The following is a 16,077-nucleotide window of genomic DNA, read 5'->3' as shown; positions in this document are numbered from 1 at the left end:
GAGAGAATCTTGCCAGAACGTTCTGAAAAACTGACATACATTGGGTTTCTGTGCAGCTGCCATTTAAGCTAAATATCATATGCTAACTCAATTTCTGGAGTGTTACAACAAGAACCGTACAGAACCGAAAACCGTGATACGAACCGTGGGTTTTGTGAAACGTGCCACCCCTAATAAGCACCTAAAACACAATCATCCGTTGCAGTTTTCATCCATTTTATTTAGTGTTTTTGGTATTTATTCAAGTTCAGTTTTTGTTAACAGACAGAGAGTCCATTGCTTTTATTGTTTTTGGTTGTTTTGTTCATTTATTGTGGATATTTAAAATATTTTCAATTTTCAGTGTTAAATAGTCTTTAGAAATAAAAGTTTATTGATCTTTGAAAAGGTGTACCTGCATTATTATGCCATTATCATTATTTTAGATAAAAATGGTCTCAGAACGACAATATTATCGTTTATCGCAATAATTTCTTGGCCAATTTATCATCCAGCAAAATTTGTTATCGTGACAGGCCTACTCGTAACGTGATTTAACCACTTCAGCTCTGCACCCCCTCACCGACCAATCCGTGGGTCCAATATTGCATCATCATAATCATTTGAAAAAATCTATAAGTTGTACAGCACAAAACTAGACAAATATGGTATTGTTTGAAAGATTAGAACCTCAGCTTTCTTGATAACCCAATCACTTTTGCATTTATGTTACATAGAAAAAGATAATAAGGTCTGAATTTGACCCCCCCAAAATGACCCCCCCCCCTTGAGAAAATCATAAATATCACATTTCATATTTATATCACACAATCTCACCAAAAATAGACAAGTCATATATCAAATGAAAGCTCTCACCCTCAAGAATATCATTTTTCACAGATCCAACACTTTACAGTAACGTTATTATCAAAAGAATCACGAAGATGGAAATGACTCCTTTGAACACGCAAACACATGAGTCATATTCCTGTTCAATAACATGTTGTGGAGCTAATAGCCTCTTTATCAGCTCGTTCCTTAGGTTGTTTTCTTCAAAATGAGACCATTTTCACATGTGTGTGAGCAAGCATGGCCAAACCACACTGTGATATATCACCGAAGTCCAGATCAAAACAAATACTCTTATTATCCTTAGTTTTGATCGTCTTTGTTAGCCGCAATTTTTGATGACGTCATCACGTATTGCGTCATGCGTCAAAAAAGCTGAGTATCTCAGCTTTCTATAGACATGTCGATCATGCTTCTTGACCAATCAGAGCCCGAGATCTCCCTTTACAAATTTGAGGAGGCGGAGCCTTCTTTTTTCAGCGGCTATGGAAAATCAATGGAGATGAGTAGGAGTTATTAGATAGTTTGCACAGATTAATCTCAATAACTTTTTTTTTGGAAGGAGATATCAAGAAAATTATTTTTCCCCGTTTACTGACACCTAGTGGAATCCACAGAACCTTTCTGAAGGGAAGAAGACCAATTAGATTAAAAATTATAGATTTTCAAATAACAAATTAATTAAAAAATAAATCAAAATGACTTTTTTTATATATGTTTATTATAAAATTGTGAATAAATACAATATAATATATGCAATATTCCACCACTGTGTTCAAATTTAGAGTGTTTTGTGTAAAATGAGACAATTCTTTTATCAATTTACTCCAATGTATGTGGATAGGACACTCTTAAATTCAGATATGCCTTATTCTCTAAAAAAAAATCAAAATATGCTGCAGAGCTGAAGTGGTTTTTAATAGTCATTTCTTAATCTCATTGCATGTGATCAAATATCAAGTTTCATTTACTGCAACAAAAGATGCACAAAAATGCTTTGCACCTGAAAACGGTGAATAAAAGAGAACTTTATAGAAGAAAAGAGATCCAGCAGACACTCGATCTGATGAAGGACATTCAGTGCTTTGGGTTCTCCATCTCAAATGTGTAAATGAGAGAAAACGCCTCCACTCGCAGTGCTTTATGAGGCATCATCATCATCATCAGAACAGCAATACAAAAAGAGTTTCACAAATTAATCTGAGTTTGACGCAAATGTTCTCGCTTCTGACAAACGAATGTGTGTTAATGTGCAGCTATAAACATCTGTCCAGACTTCTCAAACTGATGTTCTCCAGTCAGTTTCTAGGATGCATGTACTGTGAAAAAAGGGATTTTTTTTAATGAAGTTGTAAATATAACAGATAATTGGAGTCCGTTTGACAAGCAAATACTATTTCAGTCAAAATTTCAATGCAATTGATTTCTGAGTGAAAATGGTAAATCTTGCACCGTGTGTATAGGTCACTCAGTCGTTTCGAGTGTGTGTAAAAAGCATGAGAGTTTCCTAGACAACCAAACCCTTCAGTGATTAGACCGTAACAGTCGGATGGTTTGATCACACACCGTAACATCTGGAAAATCAGGAGCATCCTTCACTGAAACTCTCCGGATATGAAGGAAAGCCAGACAGCGAGGACAGAAGTCTTGGCTGATCATTATAAACAGGGCTTCTTTTTGAAATTCACAATTGCATATTATACACCACAGCTAAAACCGCTCGTGTAAATTTAAACAATATTAAAGACAAGTAAACAGTAAAAAAAGAACAAATAATCAAGCACAAATACAATATAACAAATATACCAATGAAATAATAATCAGTGTTTTTCAGGTACAGAAATGGAATAAAGTAAGCAAATGTGAAATAACAGCATAGTCTTCTTCACTGTATGAATTCAGGGTTTCCGCTGGGTCCTTCTTTCTTTGTAAGAGCGACCCCTTTCTTTGTTGTAGTTCTTTCTTTCTCTAGTTCAAATATAATTCGCTGTATTACGACTACAAATGAGACCAATATGTAACTTGTATTGCAGCTAATCAGCTTTCATGTTATTGCCACAAGTCTCTACCACAGACACTTAAAATGGATTTTATTCTTCTCATTTCCGTGATTACTAAATACAATGAAAAATCAACAATGCATTTTTGAGATCCTGCATAATTTGTAATTTCACTGCAAAAATAATGGCAAGATACCAAAATAAACAAGTTTTATGCATTTGGTTTGTTCTATTGTCATGTGTGACGATTGTGCATCTAATATAATACATAATATAGTAAATGTGGTATCCTAATTATGCAAATTTCTGGAAATTACCACCACAAATTCAGTCATTTTGATCTCAAAAATCACAAAAAGATACAGCGAAATCCTGGTGGGATTAAGCTATGGGGAAGTGCAAGTTTATCGATACAAGTTTATCGATTTGTTCAATTTTAATAAATTAATTTACTTTGCAAGTAATTTCGTGACTGCATTTCCTTTTAAATAGGTCTTAAATTGAATTCATACTGGTCTTTTAAAGTCTTACTGCAGTGAGTGATGTTTTATTTGTCATTTGTTGTTTGATTAACCCTCATCCCTCCCTCACACTTTGTAACAAATCCTTCCCTCACGGAAGGAAGCCCTAAAATTATACTTGATGTTCTCCAGGGCGGAGTCACGTAAATGACATCAAGACTCGTGGTCACGAAACCTTTTCATTTGCATGCGTTTGTAAGCATTGCGGTGTAAAAACAAGTCATTTTAAGCCTTTGAATCGCAGTCAGCAGCGAAAGATGACTCATTTCTCCATTTGCGCGAGAGACTGTTTCTGACCACAGTCAGAGATGCGCACACACACCCGACATGATTTTGTCACCTTTTTCACCCCTGATGAGATTGCACCCCTGCTTCAGAAATGCATTCAGATACACATGTAGACATTTATCAAATAATTTTTTGGTAGTTTTAGCATTTTTAGTGTGAATTTTGAGCATTTCTAGGTTTAAATTGACCCGCGAGGGTAGGATTTGTTACTTTTTTAAATTTCAACCACAAAAACTCCTCGAATCCTGTAAAACATTTTTTGTGCATTCATGGTTCAAGAGCGACAAAAGTCCTAAGGTCTTGGACCACTACGATAAACCCTGGGAAGGATGGGGGTTAACATTAAAAACACAGACAGCAGGAATATTAGGCTACTGTTCCTTTAACCCTCAAGCCACCCTCGCATAACAGCTCTTAATCCCGCCCTCGTGGACACATTTGTGCACGAAGGTCACAAGTGTGATTCCCAAAAAAATGTTTTAATAAATGTTATATCACCATCTTTGATAAAATGAATTCTATCAATTGATTGCCTTTTTTGTGATTTTTGGGGTATTAATGAATTTATTTACCTATAAAAGTACCATATTTTGTTATGAAAAATATGCTTATTTTTATTTTAAATTTAATATTTCTTTAACTTCAGTAAAAAAAATATATCAGCAAGTCCAGAGAGCCAAAACCTAAAAATGTGGTGACTTTGGTGACATTCAATTCAATTCAATTCAAATTTATTTGTATAGCGCTTTTCACGATACACATATCGTTTCAAAGCAGCTTCACAGAAAATGCATCTACATTACAATTTAAATTGATTTCTACATTCAATTCAATTCAAAATTGCACATATACAAAGCACACAGATTAGCTAACTATCTATTATTAATCAATATAATAACTATGGCACAGAAATAAGAACAAATTAATGAATAGGTATATACATCTGGTGACCTATGATGGTATTAATTTCTTTTTAAAGCTACAATATCAATAGCCACTAGATGGCAATAGAACTCAATGGCTGCACATGGGCTGAACTCTGTAAACCAATGGTTTAACAATTTTTTTAAAAACTTTTTTTATTTTTTAAAAATTGCCAAGTTATTGGCTCATTTAATTCTTTTGTTTGTGTATGTGAGAGTGACTTTTTTTATTTGACAAAAATAAAAAACTAAAACTCTGTTATAGGCTCATTCAATGTATTTCAATGCAATGCTTTTGTGGATGTGTGTGTTTGAGTGTGTGAGTGTTTGCCACATTGACAATGTTGTATAGGCTCACTCCTTCATTTGTGTGTATGTATGATCTGCATTGTGTTGGATTTATTGATTTTTATTGGACAAATAAAAAAAAAATATGCTTGGAATTACCGTTTTTCCAATTCATTCCTATGGGTGCCCATTTTTGTCCACGAAGGCGGGTTTAAGGACTTCTTTTTTTCAAGCACATAACATTGTCGAATCGAGTAAAAAATGTTGTGCGTGTTCAGGTGGCAAACTTATGAAAAGTAGCCAAGTCTTGTACCGCTCAGATTAAGGAAAGTATTTTTAAAAACAAAAACAAAATGATTTTGCATACATTTGTCCAGAAGACGGCTTTAGGGTTAAGAGCGAACGCACGGATCTAATACACTGATACTGACACACGTGTGTTTACTTTCTCAATTGGTTATGTTCATTGAAGACATACACAACTATGTTTACTAGCATACTCTGTATTTTTGGACATAATTTTGTGTGAATCTGTCAGTTCAAGTGATGGCTTTCTGTGTGCGTGCTTCGGATATTCGCGCAAGTTAAGAATTGAGCTCCCTTTAGCGTCTTCTTGCGCTTTAATATTTAAAATATCAAGGTTTAAACTCTCGTGACGATACAGCGCTGACCCATCAACTGTCCCAAGTGGCATTCACGTTTGTTCACATTCATGCATTGTTAGGATTCATAACGGTTTCATACTCACCAACGCTGATTTTTACTCGCATTTGGCGAATTTTAGCTTTAGGCCCCAATGTCACATGTCTTAAAAGTGTGAAGAGGAGGTTCACACAGTATGTCTGTGTCATTTCTTGTAGCGTCCTCTCAGTCTTCTGCATTACACATGATCACACGTGTGATCAAAATGGAGGTTTTCACAGTAATGCCATAGATAAAGGACCAGTTTTGTTTTTTTCAGTGATCAGTTCTTAAAAGAACCATTTTTTCTTAGTGTGAAGAACATTTTAATAACCTAAAGAAGCCACTATAAAGAACATTTGGTTACACTTTATTTTAAGGTGTCTTATTTACAGTGCGATTATACATTTAACCCAGCATTAAAATGTCCAAACCAGTACTCAGGCTCAGTAGGTTTACCTGCTCATAAAGGTGTTATGGTAAAACGGATGGAAGTATTTCATATGAGTTTGTGGTTGAAGAGCTCGTCTGAATGTCTGTTGTCTCGGGAACAGGTTGTTTGAGACCCATCCGGAGTGTAAAGACGTCTTCTTCCTGTTTCGAGACGTGCAGGATCTGGAGAGGTTACGCACCAGCCGGGAACTTCGAGCCCACGGCCTGCGGTCAGTATACACACTTCACCGTCACAGTCTGAAACACACACCCTACTGCCAGTGTGTGTGACCATCAGGAGAACTAGGGCAGATTACAATGGCCTTCCCAAACATATAAACATTTGCATTCATGCATTTGCCAGATGCTTTTATCCAAAGTGGGCAGTTCTTTAACAATATCAGACAACTAGGAAGAGAACTAGAGGAGATGAGGAGTGTTGTTTTAATAATATGAGTGTTATCTGGTCTGTAATGGGTCATTATTTCTGCTCCTAATGAATACGAGACATGTGTCGCCCTTCTAATGCCTTTATACATCAAAATGATGAGCGCCTGGATGGATTTCATGAAGCTGTCAGAGATGATTAGCAGTACAGCTCAAGCACTTACTAGAACAACTCCTGTTTGTTTATTTATTTATTTATAACCTCCTATGACCAAAAAGCTACTTTACAGTTTTCTTTTAAATAATTAAACACTGATGTCAAAGTTGATATGGTTATGTTTTGTTATATTATTAAAGTGTTACCAAAATCAAGTTCGAATAGTTACAAGGTTTTTGACCAGTGAATGTTGGACTTGTTTTGTCCGTCATTAGAACGGCAGTAATGCATCGTTTCTTTAACTTATAAGTTATTAAGTTTAGTGTCAATTAAAGTGTCAATCTGTGATTCACACTGAACTTTATCATGGCGCACATTCACCTCTGAAGTTATGCTTTCACCACATATAAACAAACAAATCATGCTTTGGTAAATATTAATTATGTCACAAGTCAAAATTAGAAGAAAAAAAAGTCAACATTATGACACGTCAAAGTCATAATTATTAGGACATTAAGGTCCATATTATGACATAAGTCAACTGATAAAGTGATAATTATGGCTCAAAATATGACATAAAAAAAAGTCATAACTGACAGTCAAAATTGTCAAAAAAGTCAATTATGACAGTCAAAATACTTAATTATTCATGACATTTAAAAGTCAGTAATAATTATGACATAAAAGTCCAAAATATTTCAAATCCAAATTGTCAACAAAATAAACATCAAAATTATGACATACTGAGTCATATTTGACAAAGTAAAAATTGACCCACCAAGTCATAATTGACAAAAAGTAAAAATTATGACAAAAGTAAAAATTGACATACCGAGTCATAATTGAAATACTGAGTCATAATTGACGAAAAATCAATCTCAAATAGTTGCGAGGTTTTTGACCAGTGAGTGTTGGACGTGTTTTGTTCATCATTAGAAATGCAGTAATACATCATTTCTTTAACTTATAAGTTATTAAGTTTGTTGTATTTTTATGTGGACGCTCAGTTTTCTGTCATCTGGCCAAAATCTTAAATGTTATTAAAGATGAAGTGCTTTGCACAGACTGTTTGGGACAAGCATCTGTCGGCGAATAACAGCAGACACTCTTCTCCGCTCCTCAAGTAAATAAAACATTAGCCTTTATATAAATACATACACGTTTTCCATCATTAGCGGAATTTTTTTTAGCACTGATGGAAAAATCTGAAAGCCGTCCATCATTTTGTCAGATTACACTGAGGGTGATCTAATGTAACTGTAATTCCCAGCCCTGTCCACATGGTGGCGAGTGCACTCTTTCTGACTATCAAGTTAAAGGTGCAGTGTGTAGTATTTTTGATTTTCTGAGGTTGAAACACGGATTGATCGATTACATGAGACATCAGGGCTTGACATTAACGCTTGTCAGGGACAAGTGGATTTTTTTGAAGGGGCAAGTGAAAGAGAATTTTACTTGTCCGACCGGACAAGTAGCCTGATAAAAACGTCATTAACAAAAAAATAACTAGGAATCACCAAAATTAAGGTTTTATCAGAATTAGAAGGTTCTATCTGCATTTGACCCATTCCATAAATCCCCATTTACAATTTTGAGAGGATTTTGATATTGTATATTTTAGGGTTGGGAACCGAGAACCGGTTCTTATGCAGAACCGAAACTGATTTTTGAAAAATACCAGAACCGCGCGAAATTCCTAAGTTTCGGTTCCGAAAACGGTTCTGGTGCAATGTGTGTGCGAAGCGCTGGAAGCGTATCCTTTCATAGCGAGTGACAGCCAGTGTTGCCAACTCCGTGATTTTCCCGCTTTCCCGTTTTCCACTGTTGCCGCGGGCTGTGTTTCATGTCCGCGGTTTGAAACGATTGTGCAATTGTGCGGGTTTTGTTGTGAAAACCTGGCAACCCTGGCTCACCTCATCATGAATATTAATTATGTTGCCTGCCGCTTCCAGGAGGGCAACGCAGTTCAGCACTGAAAGCCCTCGCGCTACACATTTACGGTTTTGCGTCAGATATTTTCTCGTTGACCACCAGCATGGCGAAGAGAAAGTCACAAGTATGGATTCATTTCCAAAGAATGAATGATAATGAAGCAAAATGTAACACGTGAAAAGTTAATAACATGCAAAGGAGGCTGCACTAGCAATTTGACAAAACATTTGCTACAGCACAGAGTGCCACAGGGCTTATACCAGATTTATAGTGAAAGGCCTATATATATAGCCTATATATATATATATATATATATATATATTTGTCAACCGTTGAGTCACCATGGTTTAGGTAAGCGTTTAGGCACAATTAGGCTACCTTTGTAATGCTGAATTGCAATTTATTATTTACAAGTTCACTGAATAACTGAATTACTATTAAATTAATATATAACTAATTAATAAATATAACTAATAAATATAATTTATAACTTGGTTTTATTCAGAGACAGAGAGATAAAATGTAATAAGACAATTTCAGAGGTGTTCATTTGAAAAAAAATGTGTTGCAAGAATGGCTTAATTAATACTGTAATATATGTACAGTACAGGACTTTTTTGACATTGCCAACCTGTAAATAAATTTTAGAGCAAGTAATAAACACAAAATGGATTGTTTGAGTTGCGTATTGTGCCTTTTTCCTTTACCACTATTTGTTTAATAATTTTAATGGAACCGGAATCGTTAGGCGGAACCGGAACCGGAACCGGAACCGGAAAATTTCTCACGATTCCCAACCCTAGTATATTTAGAATACATTTAGGGTCCCTGTTATTTTCATGTTTGAAAGAAACTTGTTCCCCATATACATTTTCCTATATGTAATGCAAAAACTTTGAAGCTCAATATCTCAAAACTGCTCAGAACGCAGATAGAACCTTATAATTCCAAGGTGACTATATATATATATATGTGTATATATATATGTGTATATATATGTATATATATGTATATGTATATATATATGTATATATATATATGTATATATATATATATGTGTATATATATATATATGTATATATATATATATATATGTATATATATATATATATGTATATATATGTATATATATATATATATGTATATGTATATATATATGTATGTATATATATATGTATATGTATATATATATGTATGTATATATATATATATATGTATATATATATATATGTATATGTATATATATATGTATATATATATGTATGTGTATATATATATGTATGTATATATGTATATCTATATATATATACATATATATACATATATATATATATATATATATATATATATATATATATATATATATAGTTATATATATATATATATATAGTTATATATATATATATATATATATATATATATATATATATATATATATATATATATATATATATATATATATATATATATATATATATATATATATATATATATATATATATATATATATATATTAGTTATATATATAGTTTGAGGAAATAAAACACTGTACTTATTCAAACACCCAGTTCTTTCTTTACCATTGCATTGCAAACAAGCAAAAATTTTCCAAACTGTGTGGCCCTTCATTCATGATAGAGCTGGGCGGAGCTATGAGGTTTGACTGACAGTTTGAGAAGCCAATGGAGTTACGAGCTTTAGTCACAAGCTCTTACAATACTTTTCTTTAATTAAATATTAGCAAAACCCACAGACTGACATAAAGAGTGACCAATAGTAATGATTTATGATTTAAAAAAAAATATTGAACATTTAACTACAGTCCCCCTGTGATGAAATGTTGTTTATATGTCTGCGTGGTGTTTTTAATATGCTTTCAGACAAACCATATTCATAAGTCAACACCATTGTTGAGTATTTTCTCTTTAAAACTGCAGTGAACCAAAGACAGTCTCAAAAACACGAAATCGTTGGTGTTTCTGACGTCACAAACCAATCACGTCACAAGGGAGGCGGAGCTTTAGCATATCTTTTAAGTCTTCGGAGTCTCAAGAGAAGCAGTTTATCCTGGGATATTTTAACATTAGCAACACATTATTAGCTGTTAGATAACATAGTCCACATAAAGGTAAACATATTAAAGGTCCCGTTTTTCCTGATTTTTTTTTTTAAAGCTTTGATTGTGTTTACAGTGTGCAATATAATGTGTTCATGTTTCGCGTGTAAAAAAAACAGTATTTTTCACACAATTTACTTATCTGCATACCGCTGTTTTCACTGTCCTTAAAACGGCCTGAGAATTTCCTTATTCTATGAAGTCCCTCCTTCAGAAATACGTAACGAGTTCTGATTGGGCCAGCGGTTCCCGTTTTGCGATTGGACAGCAGCTTAGCGCATGTTGCCCGGAAAGGTCACGCCCCTTACCATAACGGGGAGATGCACGCGCTCAAACTACAGCCCCTGAAGGCCAAACAAAGGTGATTTGACTCCGGGATGAAAATAACAGCGTCTCGACGACATGGCGACAAACGCACTACAAACGCAACACTTCCTCTTCTCCACTAGGGAGAGCAACAAGACCACGCCCCCTTTTTGCATATTCTTGTGGGCGGAGGTTAGTCAACAAACTGTTCTACTGACGTCATTAAAGCAGGAAGTACAGGGATTTAGTCCAAACCGGCCGTTAGCTGTAGGCTTTGAAAGGGAACTGTTAAATAAAATATCTCGCTTGGCATTTAACTTTGAGCTTTATCATTTGACAGGTATTATTTATGCTCTAACAGCAACATTACACACTAACTAAAGTTTGAAGAATGGGATCACGAAGAACAGGACCTTTAAGTACCGTTATGTGTCCGATGTTGTAGCGCCATTGTGCAACGTTTACCTCAGAATGGTGGCTGACTGTATTTCTGAGTGAGTGGAGGCGGGGCTAATTTGCATATTCATGAATCCACAAGAGTGGTAAGATTTGTTTCACAAGAAAAAAAACATTTAAAAATGTAATTTTGGCAACTTAAAAATGTGGAACATCACGTGTGTCACTTTGCAAACAATAGTCATAGTACTAGACAAAAACTAGACTAGAAAAGAAGCCAAAAAAGTATTTTTATTTATGTGTATATTAGTTCTAGTAAGTGCTTTGGTTTGAGTGTCTTCAGCTTTACTGCTAATTATCTCTGACGGCTTCATGAAATCAATTTATGAATTTTATAAATGATAAATATATGAATAAAGGCATTAGAAGGGGCGATGTGTGTCTCGTGTTCATTAGGGAGCAGAAATAATAACCCGATCAGGACCGGGATATAAAAGAGCACAGCAGGATGTTGAATCTCACAGCGACAGAGAGGAAAACAAAAGCCTGAGAGCCAGTAGAGCTTTATTATCCTGACACTTTCAATGACACACATCATGTAATCGAACACACACACACACACACACACACACAGGTGCACATCCACACACTGTACGCTTGACGAGATGAATATGGGAAAGGACGTGGTTTTTCTATGGTGTTTTTTTGTAAGGAATCCATATAGATGTTATTGTCATGATGAACCAATGAAATCAAAGCATGCACAAAATACCAGAGGAAAGATTGCATTTCTGTCTAAATCCGTCTGTTTTTACACTGTAGTAAATGCAATGCAACAATTATTGATTGTGTTTCATGAACAAAACTCTTTGTTCTGTAGGGTTGGGTACCGAACTCTGTACTTTTAAGGGCACCGGCCGAATTACGTTCACATTAAATCAATCGGTGCCAAATTTCGGTACCTGAGAATGCATCTGCACAAATAATCACATGATTGGGATGGGAGAGGGAAAAATTTCAGTGGGAGTGGTCAGAACCGGGAATCGTAATAACACTTTATATAAAGTCGTTTATATAAATTAACTATGTTTTTATTTTGGACTCGATTCTAGTTGCCCTGTCTCTTTATGCTCTCCTGTTTGCTTTGGTGTGGCTGGTTCAGTGAATGACCGCTACTCACCCATAACAGTTGGTGGCGGTAATGCAACAAGTTGGTATGCCAATTAGAGTTAAGATCGGGCCTGTGCACGTTGTGTCCGAGCCCGGCCCGACACATTAACTGTAATCATGAGCCCGAGCCCGATTTAAACCCGACATTTTTTAATACGTGGGCGAAGCGGAGCGGTGTGTATTTTGTTTGATATTTATGTTTAAATATTATAATGTCATTTTTAAATTTCATCTGATTATTTTATCTGAAATTATTTTGACCACTTCATTGAGTTTTGTTTTGTATAAAGCCTTTCTTTAAAGTGAAGTTTGTTTTGCAACCCCCTACGCCGGGGGTCTTAAACTTAATTTACCAGGGGGCCACTCTGGGACAGGCTGGGCCGCATCAAGTTTTACACATAAAAAGTGTTTCAAGTATTCAAAAAAAAAAGTAGCACAACTGATACAATCAATGCCAATCAAAACAATTTTTTTAAATAATAGACTAATTCAAAGCAAGGCCGTAACAGGTCAAACAGAACTGAACAAAATTCTAGGTCTAATTCAAGTTGGGACATAATCTTTTTGGGACTATTTGTAAACAATATTTGCATTAATTTGCGTCAAATATATTATTAGTTCCTAGATTCTTCGCATGAATCAATATATGCATAGATCCGCAATTAACTATTGAATTCCACAGTGGTCTGGTGTTTGTCAACCGTGTCAAAGGTTCCGGGTTCTAATCCGCCCTCATATAGTTTTTCTTCATTAAAATCAAAGATGTTCATCAATGATTGTATGATAAGACCATGGACACGTTTGTGTGCATTTTGTTTTGTGATTTCACCGGAAAGAATAGAGTCTCTCTCCGCAACGGCATTAAGCGATAGATTGACGCGCTCGTCTGTGTGTGAAGACTGTGCAGTGTGCATGAGCCAAAAGATAACGTAAACCCCGCCTACTTTAATTTGATTGGCCATCTCAATCATTTTGACATTGACGGGGGCTGTTAGACCACATTCGTTTCAACTGTGTGATCAGCTTCGTTCATCTGTTCCTGTCAATCACGCGGTGTCAACCAATTATACTGCATGAGGGAGGGGCGAGCCATCTCTCTCTCTCTCTCTCACACACACACACACAAAGAAGGCTGCACACGCAACGACTCAGCAAAAAGGTGCTTTTCATAGCAACGCGCGGGCCGCACTAACACTAAACTTTGATGTCAAGTAGGGGGCCACAAAATATCATCCCGCGGGCCGCGAGTTTGAGACCCCTGCTCTACGCACACCTTGACAATAGAATCGCTGGATTGCGTTGTCATTGTTCGCTCAAACTGATTTGCTGAAATCAAAACAGGGACAGGAAAAGATGAGCGCCAGCCAATGAGATTGCTGTTTGCGCATTAGTTCCGCCCACTTCCGGAAAAAAAACAGCATATCTTCTGCTTGTTCTTAAAAGCTAATTAATTCCAAATGTACTCCGTTATTTTGACAGGAAAATACACCAAAGAATATTGTCAACATGTAGCGCATCGATTTTGCGTGGTATGCAAGACTCTCGCGTGCGCGTGTGTGTGTGTGTGTGTGTGTGTGAGAAATGCGCTCAGCAAAGCGACAGAGTTCTTCACACTAGACGGTACGTCAGATGAGCTGATTTGAAATTGTATAGATCACTTGGCGAGAGCGAAACTCTCAAGCGCTCATTCAGAGTGTTCAGCTAGCTTTATGCTAGACTTATTCTTAGCATCTAACACACACACTGGCGAGTAAAATCTGAGAATTCATTAGCCAATGACTAATGATCGATATTATTTCATCGCCCAGAGTGACGTTTTTCTCGTATATGTAAGTGTTAGATTCAAATAGTTATAGATGGACATATGCAACAAACAGGGACAGTTTGTGTGCAGTGTGTGTGACTGTTGTTGTGTGTTTGTTAAGGTAGTTCTCTTCAGCTGAAGGCTATTGCTATTAATCATTTATTCATTTATCAATTTCCATGTGTTTTAAATATGATACACTACTGATATTAATGAACTGAATATATATTTTGTTTGTGGGTTGGGGGTTTCATAGAAATGTATGCAATTATTCAATATAAAACTTTAAAGGCCGTTTTCTCACACTCAGAGTCAGATTATCCACTTCAGGAGCACCTACAAGCACCAAGTCTTCCAGTCTTATCCTGAACTATATTCTGAAGGCTTTTCCAGAAGGATTTGTTGATATATCACTCCTATCCTAAGTTATAGGTCCTTTTTCTCCAAAAAAACATGGCGAAAATTGTTTTTAAAGGCTATTGTCAGTAGGGCTGGGCGATATGGCCAAAAAGTGATCTCTATAAAAAAAGTAATATCAGTCGATATCGATAATTATCACGATAAATGTCAAATATCTATTTCTTTCAAATTTAAAGGCAGATTTTTGCTCCAAAGTGAAAGTTGTAGAAACGTGGTTTTAAACTACTTTTTCATGTCAGAAAATGACAAACACTTCACGTTTTTTAATTCCTTGAACGTTTCCAGTCGTTTTCCCATAACAAAATAAATTTCTTGATAGACAAAAAATGTATGTCTTAGTTTCTGCATATGCTAATAAGTGATATTGTTTCTAGTCATGAAACAGGTTTGTGTTGTCTGACTTTGGCTTATCTTCGGCACAGTTTGCAGTGCACTATTAATAATATCACGTTTTGTCTCTTAGAAATGCACATTTGACAGTGAGTTGACAGTAGTAGTAGCTTGAGTTAGGAGGATGCAGATGTACATTTATGTTCATCAACAAAAACATGGACATCTGTAAAAATGTTATTTTTATATGGTAAAATATAAATATTATGACTGAGTTTTATTCAAATTAACCATTGGTCTCCCATAGTATCATAGATTTAGATTTAGATCATGATAACCACAGTTAAAAACATGCATATAGTTCTTCACTGCCTTGGTAAAATATATCTATATGGTTTCTATGGTATTTGTATGAAAACAGTAGCCTAGGCTAAAGACATTGTAAATTCTTTGGATGATGATTCAAGGTTAGTTTGACTTTTGATTTAACGTTCGTCGCCGCTACCTCTAATTTTTTCCTTCTCGTGTCGAGTTTCTTTGCCAGTAGAGGGTGTACTTTTGATGTGCACGTTAAAAGCTGCACGCTGACTGGCTGTTGTCGCGTTTATTTCTGCTCTGCGATTGGGTGTTACAGTAATCTATATCGAGTAAAAATGTCCAGAGCTTATCATCGTTATCGACATGAATTTTATCGCGATTCGATATGATATCGTTTATCGGCCCAGCCCTAATTGTCAGTATTCTCTAATTTACTAAAGCACACACAATCAGATACCCAGAATCCCCTCTGTAAAAGCCCTCTCATCTAATATGTCAACAAATACAACCAAGAATTTTAAACCTGGTCCTTTCCAATTTCCAGATTTTGTTTTTGGAAATGTGTGAAAATTAGCGTATATTTAATAGGGCTGTAATCTCCCAGTCGATACATTCTGGCTCGACCAAAATTCTAATTGGTCGATTTTTTTGCAGCGTTCATTTAATTAGTTTTGCCTCGCCACGTTCATTTCATGACAGTACAGATCCACTTTTGCGGCACGACTGAAGCATGGTGTTGTGACGCTTCCCCTCATGTGTATGTTGATGGGCGTTCCTCAA

General features: G+C 35.5%; 1 protein-coding gene across 1 annotated transcript in view; it reads left to right on the top strand.

Annotated features, from left to right (window-relative positions):
• The window catches only part of xgb (x globin), a gene marked incomplete at its 3' end in the record, with an annotated part of 82,886 nt that overhangs the window by 8,501 nt on the left and 58,308 nt on the right, over positions 1-16,077 (top strand). Inside the window, exon 2 of the mRNA XM_079833703.1 lies at positions 6,084-6,191. Coding sequence (XP_079689829.1) covers positions 6,084-6,191 — 108 coding nt within the window. The remainder of the gene's footprint in view (positions 1-6,083; positions 6,192-16,077) is intronic.

The sequence above is a fragment of the Gobio gobio genome (genome assembly GCF_949357685.1).
Source record: "Gobio gobio genome assembly, chromosome: 13".
NCBI classification, from domain to species: domain Eukaryota; kingdom Metazoa; phylum Chordata; class Actinopteri; order Cypriniformes; family Gobionidae; genus Gobio; species Gobio gobio.
This window is presented reverse-complemented; position numbering and strand designations above follow the sequence as displayed.